At 58.1% G+C, this 18213-nt stretch overlaps 2 protein-coding genes across 2 annotated transcripts; both read left to right on the top strand.

The window, feature by feature from the left end:
* Window positions 1-586: 586 nt before the first annotated feature.
* LOC139264195 (epiplakin-like) lies at window positions 587-12621 on the top strand. The gene is made up of 5 exons (XM_070880281.1): window positions 587-779; window positions 2994-3132; window positions 4352-4411; window positions 11196-11297; window positions 11698-12621. Exons 1-5 carry the CDS (start codon window positions 601-603, stop codon window positions 12619-12621), a joined length of 1404 nt encoding a protein of 467 aa, XP_070736382.1. The 5' UTR covers window positions 587-600.
* Window positions 9169-10833, top strand: LOC139263722 (uncharacterized; the record flags this gene model as incomplete). Its single annotated transcript, XM_070879756.1, has 3 exons — window positions 9169-9219; window positions 10480-10754; window positions 10791-10833. Coding segments are annotated over 3 exons (369 nt in total), but the record flags the coding sequence as incomplete, so codon positions are not given.
* Window positions 12622-18213: the final 5592 nt, after the last annotated feature.

Genomic DNA, 18213 nt, shown 5'->3' with positions numbered 1-18213 from the left:
CTCTCTCACACACTCACACGCTCTCTCTCACACACTCACACTCTCTCTCTCACGCACTCTCTCTCACACACTCACACTCTCTCCCTCACACACTCACACTCTCTCTCTCACACACTCACACTCTCTCTCTCACGCACTCTCTCTCACACACTCACACTCTCTCTCTCACACACTCACTCTCTCTCTCACGCACTCTCTCTCACACACTCACACTCTCTCTCTCACACACTCTCTCTCACACACTCACACTCTCTCTCTCACACACTCACACTCTCTCTCACACACTCACACGCTCACACTCTCTCTCTCACACACTCTCTCTTACACACTCACTCTCTCTCACACACTCACACTCTCTCTCTCACACACTCACACTCTCTCTCTCACACACTCACCCACTCTCTCTCTCACTCTCTCACTCACACACAGTGAGCAGTAGGTCACCCTACCATTTCCCCTCGGACCCTGCCCCTTGTGTACAGATATGATGGACTCAGAGTGGCCCTGTGGTCTGGTCCCTGATTGACAGGGTTTGATGTGGACTGTACAGTCACGGGTTAACCCTTGGTGCATCTGTCATTGTAGGGCTTGCACCATTGGATGGAATCGGAGCAGACGATTTATGAGGAGATTGAGAGCAGCATAAATAAAGCCCAGGAGGTGACGGAGAGAGTGAGAGGCTGTGGGCAGGATGGGATTACTGACCTGGCCCAGTACAGCAATAGCCTGAGACACACACTGCAATGCTGGAACAGAATAAACCGTGAGATAGACGGCAGGTGAGGGGTCGAGGGTCACTGAGAGGGATGGCATCTGCGGGGTCAAGGGTCACTGAGAGGGATGGCAGCTGCGGGGTCAAGGGTCACTGAGGGAGGGACGGCAGGTGAGGGTCAAAGGTCACAGAGAGGGTCGGCTGGTGAGGGGTCGAGGGTCACTGAGAGGGATGGCAGCTGAGGGGTCAAGGGTCACTGAGGGAGGGTCGGCAGGTGAGGGTCAAGGGTCACAGAGAGGGTCGGCTGGTGAGGGGTCGAGGGTCACTGAGAGACCAGACCTGGTGTACTGTGCACAGTTTTGGTCTCCTTACCTAAGGAAGGTTATATTTGCCTTGGAGACAGTACAGCGGAGGTTCACCAGACTGATTCCTGGGATGAGAGGGTTGTCTTATGAGGAGAGATTGAGTAGACTGGGCCCATACTATCTGCAGTTTAGAAGAATGAGAGGTGATCTCATTGAAACACTGAAGATAATTTTGGGGCTTGACAGGGTAGATGCAGGGAGGATGTTTCCCCGGGCTGGGGAGTCTAGAACCAGGGGTCACAGTCTCAGGATAAGGGGTCGGCCATTTAGGACTGAGATGAGGAGAAATTCCTAACTCAGAGGGTGGTGAATCTTTGGAATTCTCTGCCCCAGAGGGAGGCTCAGTCCTTGAGTATATTCAAGACTGAGATCGATAGATTTTTGGATATTAAGGGAATCAAGGGATATGGGGATAGTGCGGGAAAGTGGGGTTGAGGTGGGAGATCAGCCGTGATCTTATTGAATGACGGAGCAGGCTCCAGGGGCGGAAAGGCCGACTCTTGCTCCTAATTCTTCTGTTCTTAGGAGGGAGGGATGTGAGATAATGGACGAGGTCACTGAGAGCAGGACGGCAGGGTGTAGGAGACAGAGTATAGGGTGTGATTTAGGGGAGTGGGGGAGATTCGTTTGGGGTTGAGGGATTTAAGATATAGCGCTGACCTGGGGTCTGGTCTGGGTGGTCCGGTAAGAGTCCATAGAAGGAAGTGACAGGGCCCAGGAGAGGCTAGGGACCGGGGGCAGCACAGGCCAGCCCACGCTCCAATATGTGTATGCTTGGTCAGTGCGGCAGAGCAGGTCTCCAGTGGTCCTGGTTAATCCTTGCCACTGGACCAAGACCTCGCTCTGTCAAGCCCCGTGTGGTGGCTGGTGTGCAACGGTCACCCCACGTTAAAACAATCCACCCACAGGCATCTTCCACCCTTCAACATGTCGTTCAGAATCTGGAGTATTAGGTCCTTCACTGAAACACCTGTGAACTTTTTGGCATGGAAGCAAGTTAACCTCGCTTCGAGGGACTGCCGATGATGATGGTCCGGTGTTGGGTGGTCCGGTGTTGGGTGGTCCGGTGTTGGGTGGTCCGGTGTTGGGTGGTCCGGTGTTATGTGGTCCGGTGTTGGGTGGTCCGGTGTTGGGTGGTCCGGTGTTGGGTGGTCCGGTGTTGGGTGGTCCGGTGTTATGTGGTCCGGTGTTGGGTGGTCCGGTGTTGTGTGGTCTGGTGTTGGGTGGTCCGGTGTTGGGTGGTCTGGTGTTGTGTGGTCTGGTGTTGGGTGGTCCGGTGTTGGGTGGTCCGGTGTTATGTGGTCCGGTGTTATGTGGTCCGGTGTTGGGTGGTCCGGTGTTGTGTGGTCTGGTGTTGGGTGGTCCGGTGTTGGGTGGTCTGGTGTTGGGTGGTCCGGTGTTGGGTGGTCCGGTGTTGTGTGGTCTGGTGTTGGGTGGTCCGGTGTTGGGTGGTCCGGTGTTGGGTGGTCTGGTGTTGTGTGGTCTGGTGTTGTGTGGTCCGGTGTTGGGTGGTCCGGTGTTGGGTGGTCCGGTGTTGGGTGGTCCGGTGTTGGGTGGTCCGGTGTTGGGTGGTCCGGTGTTGTGTGGTCCGGTGTTGGGTGGTCTGGTGTTGGGTGGTCCGGTGTTGGGTGGTCCGGTGTTGGGTGGTCCGGTGTTGGGTGGTCCGGTGTCGTGTGGTCTGGTGTCGGGTGGTCCGGTGTCGGGTGGTCCGGTGTCGGGTGGTCCGGTGTCGGGTGGTCCGGTGTCGGGTGGTCCGGTGTCGGGTGGTCCGGTGTCGGGTGGTCCGGTGTCGGGTGGTCTGGTGTCGGGTGGTCCGGTGTTGGCTGGTCCGGTGTTGGGTGGTCCGGTGTTGGCTGGTCTGGTCTGGGTGGTCCGGCGATTGTGGGCATTGGTTGATGGTTGGTTGTGTCTCGCAGGTTAATCAGTCTGGGGAACGTGTCTCTGAGTCTGAGCAAATACCGGGAGTGTCACCAACAACTTCTCAGCTCCATGCACCAGGCTGAGCCAACACCAGGTGGCGACACTCAACAAAACAACACACAAAGCAGCGGGAAGGTAGGGAGCAGCATAGGGTAACAGGAAGGTGCTACAGGGGGAAGGGGGAGGTGCTACAGGGGGAAGGGGGGAGGTGCTACAAGGGAGGTGCGAAAGGGGGAGGGGGAGGTGCTACAGTGGGAGGGGTGGGGAGCTACAGGGGAGGGGGAGGAGCTACAGGGGGAGGGGAGGTGCTACAGAGGGAGGGGTGGGGAGCTACAGGGGGAGGTGCTACGGGGGAGGGGTGGGGAGCTACAGGGGAGAGGGAGGAGCTACAGGGGGAGGTGCTACGGGGGAGGGGTGGGGAGCTACAGGGGAGGGGGAGGAGCTACAGGGGGAGGGGAGGTGCTACAGGGGGAGGGGTGGGGAGCTACAGGGGGAGGTGCTACGGGGGAGGGGTGGGGAGCTACAGGGGAGGGGGAGGAGCTACAGGGGGAGGGGAGATGCTACAGGGGGAGGGGTGGGGAGCTACAGGGGGAGGTGCTACGGGGGAGGGGTGGGGAGCTACAGGGAAGGGTGAGGAGCTACAGGGGGAGGGGAGGTGCTACAGGGGGAGGGGTGGGGAGCTACAGGGGGAGGTGCTACGGGGGAGGGGTGGGGAGCTACAGGGGAGGGGAGGTGCTACAGGGGGAGGGGTGGGGAGCTACAGGGGGAGGTGCTACGGGGGAGGGGTGGTGAGCTACTGGGGGAGGGGGAGGTGGCTACAGGGGAAGGGGAGGGGCTACAGGGGGAGGGGCTACAGGGGAAGGCACTACAGGGGGAGGGGCTACAGAGCGAGGTGCTACAGGGGGAGGGGAGGTGCTATGGGGGAGGTGCTACAGGGGAAGGGGGTACAGGGGGAAGTGGGTACAGGGGGAGGTGCTATAGGGGGAGGGGGTACAGGGGGAAAAGGCTACAGGGGGAGGGTTACAGGGGGAGGGGCTACAGGAGGAGGGGATACAGGGGGAGGGGGTACAGGGGGAATGGGAGGGGCTACAGGAGGGGGGGTACAGGGGGAGGGGGTACAGGGGGAATGGGAGGGGCTACAGGGGGAGGGGCTACAGGGGGAGGGGGTACAGGGGGAATGGGAGGGGCTACAGGAGGGGGGGTACAGGGGGAGGGGCTACAGGGAGGGGCTACAGGGGGTACCGGAGCCCGATAGGGTTGGATAAAGGGAAGGGCCTGCCGATTGACTGTATATCAGGCCCAGCTGGGCGAGCCCCGGATGAAGTGTGCTGACTGGGTGTGCCTTGTGTTACAGGGACTGGAGCTGAGGACAGAATTGCAGCTGTGTGCCGGGCTGTATGTTGAAGCCTGTAAGGTAACCCACACTCTCAGCGACGGGATCACTCCGAGTGACCGGGCCGCTCAGGCCCCAGGGGCTTTCTGTACTTTGTTCTGATGAGTGTCTCACCTCCTGACTCCCCAAAGCCTTTCCACCCGACAAGACACAAGTCAGGAGTGTGAGGGACTACTCCCCACTTGCCTGGATGAGTGAGGCTCCAACAAACACTCGAGAAGCTCGACACCCTCCCCCACCTCCAACACTCACTCCCTCCCCCACCTCCAACACTCACTCCCTCCACCACCTCCAACACTCACTCCCTCCACCACCTCCAACACTCACTCCCTCCCCCACCTCCAACACTCACTCCCTCCCCCACCTCCAACACTCACTCCCTCCACCACCTCCAACACTCACTCCCTCCCCCACCTCCAACACTCACTTCCTCCCTCACCTCCAACACTCACTCCCTCACCTCCAACACTCACTCCCTCCACCACCTCCAACACTCACTCCCTCCACCACCTCCAACACTCACTCCCTCCACCACCTCCAACACTCACTCCCTCCACCACCTCCAACACTCACTATCTCCAACACTCACTCCCTCCACCACCTCCAACACTCACTATCTCCAACACTCACTCCCTCCACCACCTCTAACACTCACTATCTCCAACACTCACTCCCTCCACCACCTCCAACACTCACTCCCTCCACCACCTCCAACACTCACTCCCTCCCCCACCTCCAACACTCACTCCCTCCACCACCTCCAACACTCACTCCCTCCACCACCTCCAACACTCACTCCCTCCACCACCTCCAACACTCACTCCCTCCACCACCTCCAACACTCACTCCCTCCCCCACCGCCAACACTCACTCCCTCCCCCACCGCCAACACTCACTCCCTCCACCACCTCCAACACTCACTCCCTCCACCACCACCTCCAACACTCACTCCCTTCACCACCTCCAACACTCACTTCCTCCACCACCTCCAACACTCACTCCCTCCCCCACCTCCAACACTCACTCCCTCCACCACCTTCACCACTCACTCCCTCCACCACCTCCAACACTCACTCCCTCCACCACCTCCAACACTCACTCCCTCCACCACCTCCAACACTCACTCCCTCCACCACCTCCAACACTCACTCCCTCCACCACCTCCAACACTCACTCCCTCCACCACCACCTCCAACACTCACTCCCTCCACCACCTCCAACACTCACTCCCTCCCCCACGTTCAACACTCACTCCCTCCCCCACCTCCAACACTCACTCCCTCCACCACCTCCAACACTCACTCCCTCCCCCACCTCCAACACTCACTCCCTCCCCCACCTCCAACATTCACTCCCTCCACCACCACCGGCGCCCCCTGGTTGCAGTGTGCACCATCTACAAGATGCCAAGGCTTCTTCAACAGCACCTCCCAAACCCGCGACCTCTACCACCTAGAAGGACAAGGGCAGCAGGCGCCTGGTAACACCACCCCCTCTGAATTCTAAGTCACACTGACTTGGAAATAAATCGGCTGTTCCTTCATCGTCACTGGGTCAGAATCCCTGGAAGTTGGATGTTAACATACCAATCGGTGAAGGTGGCGGGAGAAGCTGAGAATGTTGTTGTTGAAGTGTCCGGGATCATTGACATTATAAATAGAGGCATAGAGTTCAAAAACAAAGGGGAGTGATGTGAAACGTTGTAAACACTGCTTGGGTCCCAAGCTGCAGAGTTGTCCAATTCTGGGCCTCACACTTTAGGAAGAACGTCAAGGACTCGGCCAGGGTGCGGAGGAGGTTCACTAGATTTCCGAGAATGGTTCTCGGGATGAAAGAGTTTGTGCAGAGACTGGGGCCGTTCTCCTTGGAGCAGATTGAATAATAACTTTCCAAAGGGAATTGGATAAATACATACATAGAGAAATGTTCAGGGCTGTGGGAAAAGAGCAGAGAGTGGGGTTGATCGGATAGGTCTACCACAGACCTCTTCCTGTGCCGTATCATTCTGTGACTCTATAACTCCCTCCCAAACAGCACCGTCACCACACGGACTGCAGCAGCTCACCATCTTCTCACGGGCAATAAATGCCGGCCTTGCCAGCGACGCCCACGTTCCAGGAATGATAAAATATATGGAAAGTGTTGGCAAGGTCTGTAATCATAGCTAGGCCCAGACCCAGGTGGGTAGGTGGGGTTTGAGATATGGTGAGAAGGTGGGTAGGTGGGGTTGGGGGAGATGGGGAGAGGGTGGGTGGGTGGGGTTGGGGGATATGGGGAGAAGGTGGGTAGGTGGGGTTGGGGGATATGGGGAGAAGGTGGGTGGGTGGGGTTGGGGGAGATGAGGAGAGGGTGGGTGGGTGGGGTTGGGGGATATGGGGAAAGGGTGGGTGGGTGGGGTTGGGGGAGATGAGGAGAGGGTGGGTGGGTGGGTGGGGTTGGGAAGATGAGGAGAAGGTGGGTGGGGTTGGGGGATATGGGGAGAAGGTGGGTGGGTAGGTTGGGGGATATGGGGAGAAGGTGGGTAGGTGGGGTTGGGGGATATGGGGAGAAGGTGGGTGGGTGGGGTTGGGGGAGATGAGGAGAGGGTGGGTGGGTGGGGTTGGGAAGATGAGGAGAAGGTGGGTGGGGTTGGGGGATATGGGGAGAAGGTGGGTGGGTAGGTTGGGGGATATGGGGAGAAGGTGGGTAGGTGGGGTTGGGGGATATGGGGAGAAGGTGGGTGGGTGGGGTTGGGGAGATGAGGAGAGGGTGGGTGGGTGGGGTTGGGGGATATGGGGAGAAGGTGGGTGGGGTTTGGGGATATGGGGAGAAGGTGGGTAGGTGGGGTTGGGGGATATGGGGAGAAGGTGGGTGGGTGGGGTTGGGGGAGATGGGGAGAGGGTGGGTGGGTGGGGTTGGGGGATATGGGGAGAGGGTGGGTGGGGTTGGGGGAGATGGGGAGAGGGTGGGTGGGTGGGGTTGGGGGATATGGGGAGAGGGTGGGTGGGTGGGGTTGGGGGATATGGGGAGAGGGTGGGTGGGTGGGGTTGGGGGATATGGGGAGAGGGTGGGTGGGTGGGGTTGGGGGAGATGGGGAGAGGGTGGGTGGGTGGGGTTGGGGGATATGGGGAGAGGGTGGGTGGGGTTGGGGGAGATGGGGAGAGGGTGAGTGGGTGGGGTTGGGGAGATGAGGAGAGGGTGGGTGGGTGGAGTTGGGGGAGATGGGGAGAGGGTGGGTGGGTGGGGTTGGGGAGATGAGGAGAGGGTGGGTGGGTGGGGTTGGGGGAGATGGGGAGAGGATGGGTGGGTGGGGTTGGGGAGATGAGGAGAGGGTGGGTGGGTGGGGTTGGGGGAGATGGGGAGAGGGTGGGTGGGTGGGGTTGGGGAGATGGGGAGAGGGTGGGTGGGGTTGGGGGATATGGGGAGAGGGTGGGTGGGGTTGGGGGAGATGGGGAGAGGGTGGGTGGGGTTGGGGGAGATGGGGAGAGGGTGGGTGAAGTGGAGATTAAATAATTTAGCTCGAGACTGTCTGTTAGGAATCAAACGCGAGTCGGTTTATTTTATTTGCAAGGGAGAGATGAGGTTGTGTCAGGCCCCACTGAACTGCTCTCACTCGCTCTCCCCGAGCAAACCACACAGGGTTTTTACACAGTTACTCGGCCTATAATGGCCAGACATTCAATACATGAGACATATATTGGTTGAAATGGTCTAAACCCTTGTCACTCAAAGCAAAGGTCTGATTCTGCCCCCAGTACTGTCCCACAACCCGAACTGTGTCCTGGGAGTGATAAAACACACTGGGATGTTATTTACCACTCTTGTGCTTTGCTCGGAGTTATACCAGAGGGCCCCCTGTCAGGTCAGGCCGCCCTGTCGTTATGTGGCCTTTGCTTTTCTAAGACCAGGTCCTTCACCCATCCTGTTATTGCGGGCGACTGGCACCGATTCTGTTACCGCAACCCGGAGATAACTCGGCCGTAATACTGCTTCAGCAGCGGAGAAGCTGTCTCTACCCCAGCTTTTGCAGGTTCACATTTAATCCTTTATCCATGTCCAGTGGGCCAACTGTCCCACTTCAGGGGGTTAGGTGGGCTTGGGGGATACAGAGAGAAGTGGTCTTTGGGTCGTGTTCAGGGAGGGGGAGAGGTGGGGGACAGGGAGGGGGAGAGGTGGGGGACAGGGAGGGTGAGGTGGGGTTTAGGGAGGGGGAGGTGGGGTTTAGGGAGGGGGGGTTCAGGGAGGGGATGGGGAGATTCAGGGAGGGGGAGGTGAGGTTTAGGGAGGTGGGTTCAGGGAGGGGGAGGTGGGGTTCAGGGAGGGGGAGGTGGGGTTCATGGAGGGGGAGGGGGTGTTCGGGAGGGGGAGGGGGTGTTCGGGAGGGGTTCAGGGAACGGGAGGTGGGATTCAGGGAGGGGGAGGGGGGGTGTTCAGGGAGGGGGAGGGATTGTTCAGGGGGGGGAGGTGGGGTTCAGGGAGGGGGAGGTGGGGTTTAGGGAGTGGGAGGTGGGGGTCAGGGAGTGGGAGGTGGGGGTCAGGGAGTGGGAGGTGGGGGTCAGGGAGTGGGAGGTGGGGGTCAGGGAGTGGGAGGTGGGGGTCAGGGAGGGGGAGGTGGGGGTCAGGGAGGGGGAGGTGGGGGTCAGGGAGGGGAGGCAGCGTTTCAGGGAGGGGCAGGTGGGGGTCAGGGAGGGGGAGAGGTGGGGCTCAGGGAGGGGGAGAGGTGGGGGCCAGGGAGGGGGAGGGGGGGTTCAGGGAGGGGGGAGGTGGGGGTCAGGGAGGGGGAGAGGTGGGGCTCAGGGAGGGGGAGAGGTGGGGGCCAGGGAGGGGGAGGGGGGGGGGGTCAGGGAGGGGGGAGGTGGGGGTCAGGGAGGGGGAGGTGGGGGTCAGGGAGGGGGAGGTGGGGGTCAGGGAGGGGGAGGGGGTGTTCGGGAGGGGGAGGGGGTGTTCGGGAGGGGTTCAGGGAGAGGGAGGTGGGATTCAGGGAGGGGGAGGGGGGTGTTCAGGGGGGGGAGGTGGGGTTCAGAGAGGGGGTGGTGGGGTTTAGGGAGGGGGAGGTGGGTTTAGGGAGGGGGAGGGGGTGTACAGGGAGTGGGAGGTGGGGGTCAGGGAGGGGGAGAGGTGGGGGTCAGGGAGGGGGAGAGGTGGTGGTCAGGGAGGGGGAGGTGGGGTTCAGGGAGGGGGAGATGGGGGTCAGGGGGGTCAGGGAGGGGGAGATGGGGGTCAGGGAGGGGGAGATGGGGGTCAGGGAGGGGGAGAGGTGGGGGTCAGGGAGGGGGAGATGGGCGTCAGGGAGGGGGAGAGGTGGGGGGCAGGGAGGTGGAGATGGGAGTCAGGGAGGGGGAGAGGTGGGGTTCAGGGAGGGGGAGATGGGGTCAGTGAGGGGGAGATATGGGGTTCAGGGAGGTGGAGGTGGGGGTCGGGGAGGGGGGTTTGGGGGTGAGGTGGGGGTCAGGGAGGTGGAGATGGGGGTCAGGGATGGGGAGAGGTGGGGTTCAGGGATGGGGAGATGGGGTCAGGGAGGGGGAGGGGTGTTCGGGGGAGAGGTGGGGGTCAGGGAGGGGGAGATGGGGGTCAGGGAGGGGGAGAGGTGGGATTCAGGGAGGGGGAGAGGTGGGATTCAGGGAGGGGGAGATGGTGTCAGGGAGGGGGAGAGGTGTGGTTCAGGGAGTGGGAGATGGGGTCAGGAAGGGGGAGAGGTGGGGTTCGTGTAGGTGGGGGTCAGGGAGGGGGAGGGGCATTTGGGGGGAGGTGGGGGTCAGGGAGGGGGAGATGGGGGTCAGGGAGGGGGAGAGGTGGGGTTCAGGGAGGGGGAGATGGGGTCAGGGAGGGGGAGGGGGTTCGGGGGAGAGGTGGGGGTCAGGGAGGGGGAGATGGTGTCAGGGAGGGGGAGATGGGGGTCAGGGAGGGGGAGAGGTGGGGTTCAGGGAGGTGGAGGTGGGGGTCAGGGAGGGGGAGGGGGTTCAGGGGGGATGTGGGGGTCAGGGAGGAGGAGGGGGGTTAAGGGGGGATGGGGGAGGGGGAGGGGGGATCAGGGAGTGGGAGGAGGGTTCGGGGGGAGGGGGGGTCAGGGAGGGGAGGGAGGTTCAGGGGGGGAGGGGGGGTCAGGGAGGGGAGGGGGTTTGGGGGGAGGTGGGGGTCAGGGAGGGGTAGGGGGTTCGTGGGGGTCAGGGAGGGGGGAGGGGAGGGGAAGGCGGGGTTCAGGGAGGGAGAGGCGGGTTTCAGGGAGGGGGAGGTGGGGGTCAGGGAGGGGGGATGGGGTTCAGGGAGGGGGAGGTGGGGGTCAGGGAGGGGGAGAGGTGGGGGTCAGGGAGGGGGGATGGGGTTCAGGGAGGGGGAGGTGGGGGTCAGGGAGGGGGAGAGGTGGGGGTCAGGGAGGGGGGATGGGGTTCAGGGAGGGGGGATGGGGGTCAGGGAGGGGGAGACGGGGTTCAGGGAGGGGGAGAGGTGGGGGTCAGGGAGGGGGGATGGGGTTCAGGGAGGGGGGATGGGGGTCAGGGAGGGGGAGACGGGGTTCAGGGAGGGGGAGAGGTGGGGGTCAGGGAGGGGGGATGGGGTTCAGGGAGGGGGAGAGGTGGGGGTCAGGGAGGGGGGATGGGGTTCAGGGAGGGGGAGAGGTGGGGGTCAGGGAGGGGGGATGGGGGTCAGGGAGGGGGGATGGGGGTCAGGGAGGGGGAGACGGGGTTCAGGGAGGGGGAGAGGTGGGGGTCAGGGACTGGGGGGGGGTTTGGAGCTCGGTGAAGGGGGGACGTTGGGATGATCTTGTCTGGCCAAGCCTGCCGAGCCTGTTCCTGACAATCCGTCTGCTCTGGCCCTCTGCATTGTCTAGACGTACGAGCTTCAGACAGCGGTCTTTGCCGGCTTGGTGCAACCAGACGTCTGGCCTCGGGCGGAGCAAACCTGCTCAGCATTGGAGACAATATTTCACCAGGTGAGCAGCGATTGTGAGTTTGTTAACCCACGCGCCGTGTCCCGCCACCTGTGACCTGTGACCCGCGACCTGTGACCCGTGACCCGTGCGCCATGTCCCGCGCGCCGTGTCCCGCGCGCCGTGTCCCGCGACCTGTGACCTGTGTCCCACGTGCCGTGTCCCGCGACCTGTGACCCGCGCGCCGTGTCCCGTGACCTGTGACCTGTGACCCGCGCGCCGTGTCCCGCGACCTGTGACCTGTGACCCGCGCGCCGTGTCCCGCGACCTGCGACCCGCGCGCCGTGTCCCGCGACCTGCGACCCGCGCGCCGTTTCCCGCGACCCTTGGCCCGCGCGCTGGGTGTCTGTCGGAATGAGTGAGTCTGCGAGTTGGTTCCTGAGTGCGGTGTTGTATTTTTCAGACGGTGAGGGCGGTGGGGTGCCCCAGTCCCTGGGCCTCGAGTGGTGGCGATTGGGGGATTGGCCCTCGGACAGCAGCACGCGGGAGATCACCGCGCGAGCCGGGACCCGGAGACCAGGCATCGGACGGCGAGCGGCCAGCGGGTGGCCACACTGAGCCCAGGCCGCGGATCCACGCGCTGCAGCAGCGGCGGCTGACCATCGAGAGTCTGCTGGAGGCCCGCACCATCGGCCCGGCCACTGCCCAGCAGCTGCAGGAGGGCCAGGCCTCGGCGGAGGGCCTGAGCTGCTCCATCCACCCCTACCTGGAGGGCCTGAGCTGCGTGGCGGGGGTCCTGGTGAGGGAGGACGGACGGAAGCTGCCCATCTACCAGGCGGTGCTGGAGGGCAAGCTGAGGCCGGGGACCGGCTTCCTGCTGCTGGAGGACCAGGCAGCCAGTGGCTTCCTGGTGGACCCGGTGCGGGCCCTGAGGCTAACGGTGAGCCAGGCGGTGAGGGCGGGGCTCGTGGGCCGTGAACTCCGGGACAAGCTGCTGTGTGCCGAGCGAGCGGTGACCGGCTACACTGACCCCAACTCCGGGGCCCTCCTCTCCCTGCCCCAGGCCCTGGGCAGGGGCCTGATCCTCCTCCCGCACGCCCTGAGGCTGCTGGAGGCCCAGGTTGCCACGGGCGGCATCATCGACCCCCAGCGCAGACACCGCCTGCCCGTGGAGGCGGCCTACCGTCGTGGGCTCTTCACCCGGGAGCTGCACGCCGCGCTCTCCGACCCCAACCACAACACCAAGGGCTTCTTCCACCCCAACACCCAGCAAAACCTCACCTACCTCCAGCTGAGCCGTACCTGCATTCGTGACCCCGACACCGGGCTCCAGCTCCTACCCCTCGGGGTCACCGGCTCACGGAGCCCAGGCACAGCGCTCCAGTAGTGGGGGTCAGGGGGTGGGGGTCAGGGGGTGGGGGTCATCGGGCGAAGTTCAGGAAGGTAGAGATCAGGGACTGTGGTTCAGGGGTTGGGGATCAGGTGGTGGGTTTCAGGGGTCGGGGTTCAGGGGTCGGGGATCAGGGTTTGGGGTTCAGGGGTCGGGGTTCAGGGGGTGGGGATCAGGGTTTGTGGTTCAGGGGTTGGAGTTCAGGTGGTGGGTTTCAGGGGTCGGGGTTCAGGAGGTGGGGATCAGGTGGTGGGTTTCAGGGGTCGGGGTTCAGGGGTCGGGGATCAGGGTTTGGGGTTCAGGAGGTGGGGGTCAGGTGGTGGGTTTCAGGGTTCGGGGTTAAGGGGTCGGGGCTCAGGTGGTGGGTTTCAGGGGTCGGGGTTCAGGGGTCGGGGCTCAGGTGGTGGATTTCAGGGGTCGGGGTTCAGGCGTCGGGGTTCAGGTGGTGGGTTTCTGGGGTCGGGGTTCAGGGGTCGGGATTCAGGGGGTCGGGATCAGGGTTTTGGGGGTGTGGGAATGGGGTTTATTTCTGTGTTTCAAAACATTTTCAGTTGATTTTTCAATAAAAGTTTTTTTTCTGAATTTTTGTGTTCATTCAAATGAAGAGTCTTAAAAAGTGTTGCAGCATCTAATGCTCCCAGGACAGGTACACAAGGATCATTCTTTGTTCCAGTCCTGCTCGGGTCCACTCCCTCACCCCATTCTCCGGTATGTTGATGACTGTATCGGTGCCGTTTCCTGCTCTCGCCCTGAACTGGAAAATTCCATTCACTTTGCTTCCAATTCCCCCCCTTCCCTCACCTTCACATGGTCCATCTCCGGTTCTTCCCTTCCCATACTCAATGTCTCTGTCTCCATTTCTGGGGATAGTCTTTTGACAAACATCCACTGTATGCCTACTGACTCCCGCACTACCTGGATTATAGTTCCTCCACCCCGCTTCCTGTAAGGACTCCATTCCTTTCTCCCACTTTCTCCGCCTCCGTCGCATCTGTTCTGACGCTGCCCCTTTCCAAACTAGCGCTTCCGATATGTTTTCCCTTATCAGCCGAGGATTCCCCTGTGCCGTGGTTGACATGGCCCTCGACTGTTTCCGTTCCATCTCCCGTTCAGTTCCTCAGATAATGAAGCAGTCCGTGCCCACATGCAGCAAGACCGGGACAACATTCAGGCTCGGGCTGATAAGTGGCAAGTAACATTCGCGCCACACAGGTGCCAGGCAATGACCATCTCCAACAAGCCAGAGTCTAACTACCGCTCCTTGACATTCAACGGCATTACCATCACCGAATCCCCCACCATCAACATCCTGGGGGTCACCATTGAGCAGAAACTTAACTGGACCAGCCACATAAATACAGTCAACTGGGGCAACACAGTCAACTGGGGTAAATACAGTCAACTGGGGTAATACAGTCAATTGGGACAATATAGTCAACTGGGGCAATACAGTCAACTGGGTTAAATACAGTCAACTGGGGCAACACAGTCAACTGGGGTAAACACAGTCAACTGAGGCAACACAGTCAACTGGGGTAAATACAGTCAACTAGGGTAATACAGTCAATTGGGACAATATAGTCAACTGGGGCAATACAGTCAACTGGGTTAAATACAGTCAACTGGGGCAACACAGTCAACTGGGGTAAACACAGTCAACTGAGGCAACACAGTCAACTGGGGTAAATACAGTCAACTAGGGTAATACAGTCAACTGGGGGGCAATACAGTCAACTGGGGGGCAATGCAGTCAACTGGGGGGCAATACAGTCAACTGGGGGGCAATACAGTCAACTGGGACAATACAGTCAACTGGGGTAAATAAAGCCAACTGGGATAATATAGTCAACTGGGGTAAATGCAGTCAACTGGGGCAACACAGTCAACTGGGGCAATACAGTATTTTGGGGTAATACAGTCAACTGGGTAAATACAGTCAACTGGGGTAAATACAGTGAACTTGGGTAAATGCAGTCAACTGGGGTAAATGCAGTCAACTGGGGTAAATACAGTCAACTGGGGTAATATAGTCAACTGGGTTAAATACAGTCAACTGGGGAAATACAGTCAATTGGGGTAATACAGTCAGTTGGAGCAACACAGTCAACTGGGTCAATACAGTCAGCTGGGGTAAATACAGTGAACTAGGGTAAATGCAGTCAACTGGGGTAAATGCAGTCAACTGGGGCAATACAGTCAACTGGGGCAATACAGTCAACTGGGGTAATACAGTCAACTGGGTTAAATACAGTCAACTGGGTTAAATACAGTCAACTGGGGCAACACAGTCAACTGGGGTAAACACAGTCAACTGGGGTAATACAGTCAACTGGGGCAACACAGTCAACTGGGGAAATACAGTCAATTGGGGTAATACAGTCAGTTGGAGCAACACAGTCAACTGGGGTAAATACAGTCAACTGGGGCAATACAGTCATTTGGGGTAATACAGTCAACTGGGGTAAATACAGTCAACTGGGTCAATACAGTCAACTGGGGTAAATACAGTGAACTGGAGCAATACAGTCAACTGGGGCAATTTAGTCAACTGGGTAAATAAAGTCAACTGCGGCAATATAGTCAACTGGGGTAAATACAGTCAACTGGGCTAAATACAGTCAACTGGGGTAAATACAGTCAACTGGGGCAACACAGTCAACTGGGCTAAATACAGTCAACTGGGGCAACACAGTCAACTGGGGTAAACACAGTCAACTGGAGTAATACAGTCAACTGGGGCAACACAGTCAACTGGGGAAATACAGTCAATTGGGGTAATACAGTCAGTTGGAGCAACACAGTCAACTGGGGTAAATAGAGTCAACTGGGGCAACACAGTCAACTGGGGCAATACAGTCAACTGGGGCAATACAGTCAACTGGGGCAACACAGTCAACTGGGGTAAATAGAGTCAACTGGGGCAACACAGTCAACTGGGGCAATACAGTCATTTGGGGTAATACAGTCAACTGGGGCAATACAGTCAACTGGGGTAAACACAGTCAACTGGGGTAATACAGTCAACTGGGGCAACACAGTCAACTGGGGAAATACAGTCAATTGGGGTAATACAGTCAACTGGGTTAAATACAGTCAACTGGGGCAACACAGTCAACTGGGGTAAACACAGTCAACTGGGGTAATACAGTCAACTGGGGCAACACAGTCAACTGGGGTAAATACAGTCAACTGGGGCAATACAGTCAACTGGGGCAATACAGTCAACTGGGTTAAATACAGTCAACTGGGGCAACACGGTCAACTGGGGTAAACACAGTCAACTGGGGTAATACAGTCAACTGGGGCAACACAGTCAACTGGGGAAATACAGTCAATTGGGGTAATACAGTCAGTTGGAGCAACACAGTCAACTGGGGTAAATAGAGTCAACTGGGGCAACACAGTCAACTGGGGCAATACAGTCATTTGGGGTAAATACAGTCAACTGGGGTAAATACAGTCAACTGGGTCAATACAGTCAACTGGGGTAAATACAGTGAACTGGGGCAATACAGTCAACTGGGGCAATTTAGTCAACTGGGTAAATAAAGTCAACTGCGGCAATATAGTCAACTGGGGTAAATACAGTCAACTGGGGTAAATACAGTCAACTGGGGCAACACAGTCAACTGGGCTAAATACAGTCAACTGGGGCAATACAGTCAACTGGGGTAATACAGTCAATTGGGTTAAATACAGTCAACTGGGGCAACACAGTCAACTGGGGTAAACACAGTCAACTGGGGTAATACAGTCAACTGGGGCAACACAGTCAACTGGGGAAATACAGTCAATTGGGGTAATACAGTCAGTTGGAGCAACACAGTCAACTGGGTAAATACAGTCAACTGGGGCAACACAGTCAACTGGGGCAATACAGTCATTTGGGGTAATACAGTCAACTGGGGTAAATAAAGTCAACTGCAGCAATATAGTCAACTGGGGTAAATACAGTCAACTGGGGCAACACAGTCAACTGGGCTAAATACAGTCAACTGGGGTAAATAAAGTCAACTGCGGCAATATAGTCAAACTGGGGTAAATAAAGTCAACTGGGGTAAATACAGTCAACTGGGGCAACACAGTCAACTGGGCTAAATACAGTCAACTGGGGCAATACAGTCAACTGGGGTAATACAGTCAATTGGGTTAAATACAGTCAACTGGGGCAACACAGTCAACTGGGGTAAACACAGTCAACTGGGGTAATACAGTCAACTGGGGCAACACAGTCAACTGGGGAAATACAGTCAATTGGGGTAATACAGTCAGTTGGAGCAACACAGTCAACTGGGTAAATACAGTCAACTGGGGCAACACAGTCAACTGGGGCAATACAGTCATTTGGGGTAATACAGTCAACTGGGGTAAATACAGTCAACTGGGGCAATACAGTCAACTGGGGCAATTTAGTCAACTGGGTAAATAAAGTCAACTGCAGCAATATAGTCAACTGGGGTAAATACAGTCAACTGGGGCAACACAGTCAACTGGGCTAAATACAGTCAACTGGGGTAAGTACAGTCAACTGGGGTAATATAGTCAAACTGGGCTAAATACAGTCAACTGGGGTAATACAGTCAACTGGGGTAAATGCAATCAACTGGGGCAATACAGTCAACTGGGCCAATACAGTCAACTGGGGTAAACACAGTCAACTGGGGTAATACGGTCAACTGGGGCAACACAGTCAACTGGGACAATACAGTCAACTGGGGTAAATACAGTCAACTGGGGTCAATACAGTCAACTGGGGCAACACAGTCAACTGGGAGAAATACAGTCAATTGGGGTAATACAGTCAATTGGGGCAACACAGTCAACTGGGGGAAATACAGTCAATTAGGGTAATACAGTCAATTTGGGCAACACAGTCAATTAGGGTAATACAGTCAATTTGGGCAACACAGTCAACTAGGGTAAATACAGTCAACTGGGGCAACACAGTCAACTGGGGCAATACAGTCATTTGGGGTAATACAGTCAACTGGGGTAAATACAGTCAACTGGGTAAATACAGTCAACTGAGATAAATACAGTCAACTGGGGTAAATACAGTCAACTGGGGCAACACAGTCAACTGGGCTAAATACAGTCAACTGGGGTAAGTACAGTCAACTGGGGTAATACAGGCAACTGGGCTAAATACAGTCAACTGGGGTAATACAGTCAACTGGGGTAAATACAGTCAACTGGGGTAAGTACAGTCAACTGGGGTAATACAGGCAACTGGGCTAAATACAGTCAACTGGGGTAATACAGTCAACTGGGGTAAATACAGTCAACTGGGGCAACACAGTCAACTGGGACAATACAGTCAACTGGGGTAAATACAGTCAACTGGGGCAATACAGTCAACTGGGCCAATACAGTCAACTGGGGTAAATGCAGTCAACTGGGGTAAATGCAGTCAACTGGGGCAATACAGTCAACTGGGCCAATACAGCCAACTGGGCCAATACAGCCAACTGGGGTAAATGCAGTCAACTGGGGTAAATACAGTCAACTGGGGCAATACAGTCAACTGGGCCAATACAGTCAACTGGAGTAAATGCAGTCAACTGGGGCAATACAGTCAACTGGGCCAAT

The sequence above is a fragment of the Pristiophorus japonicus genome, chromosome 5 (assembly GCF_044704955.1).
Source record: "Pristiophorus japonicus isolate sPriJap1 chromosome 5, sPriJap1.hap1, whole genome shotgun sequence".
NCBI lineage: Eukaryota > Metazoa > Chordata > Chondrichthyes > Pristiophoridae > Pristiophorus > Pristiophorus japonicus.
The sequence above is the reverse complement of the archived record's forward strand: the minus strand, read 5'-3'. Positions and strand labels throughout refer to the sequence as shown.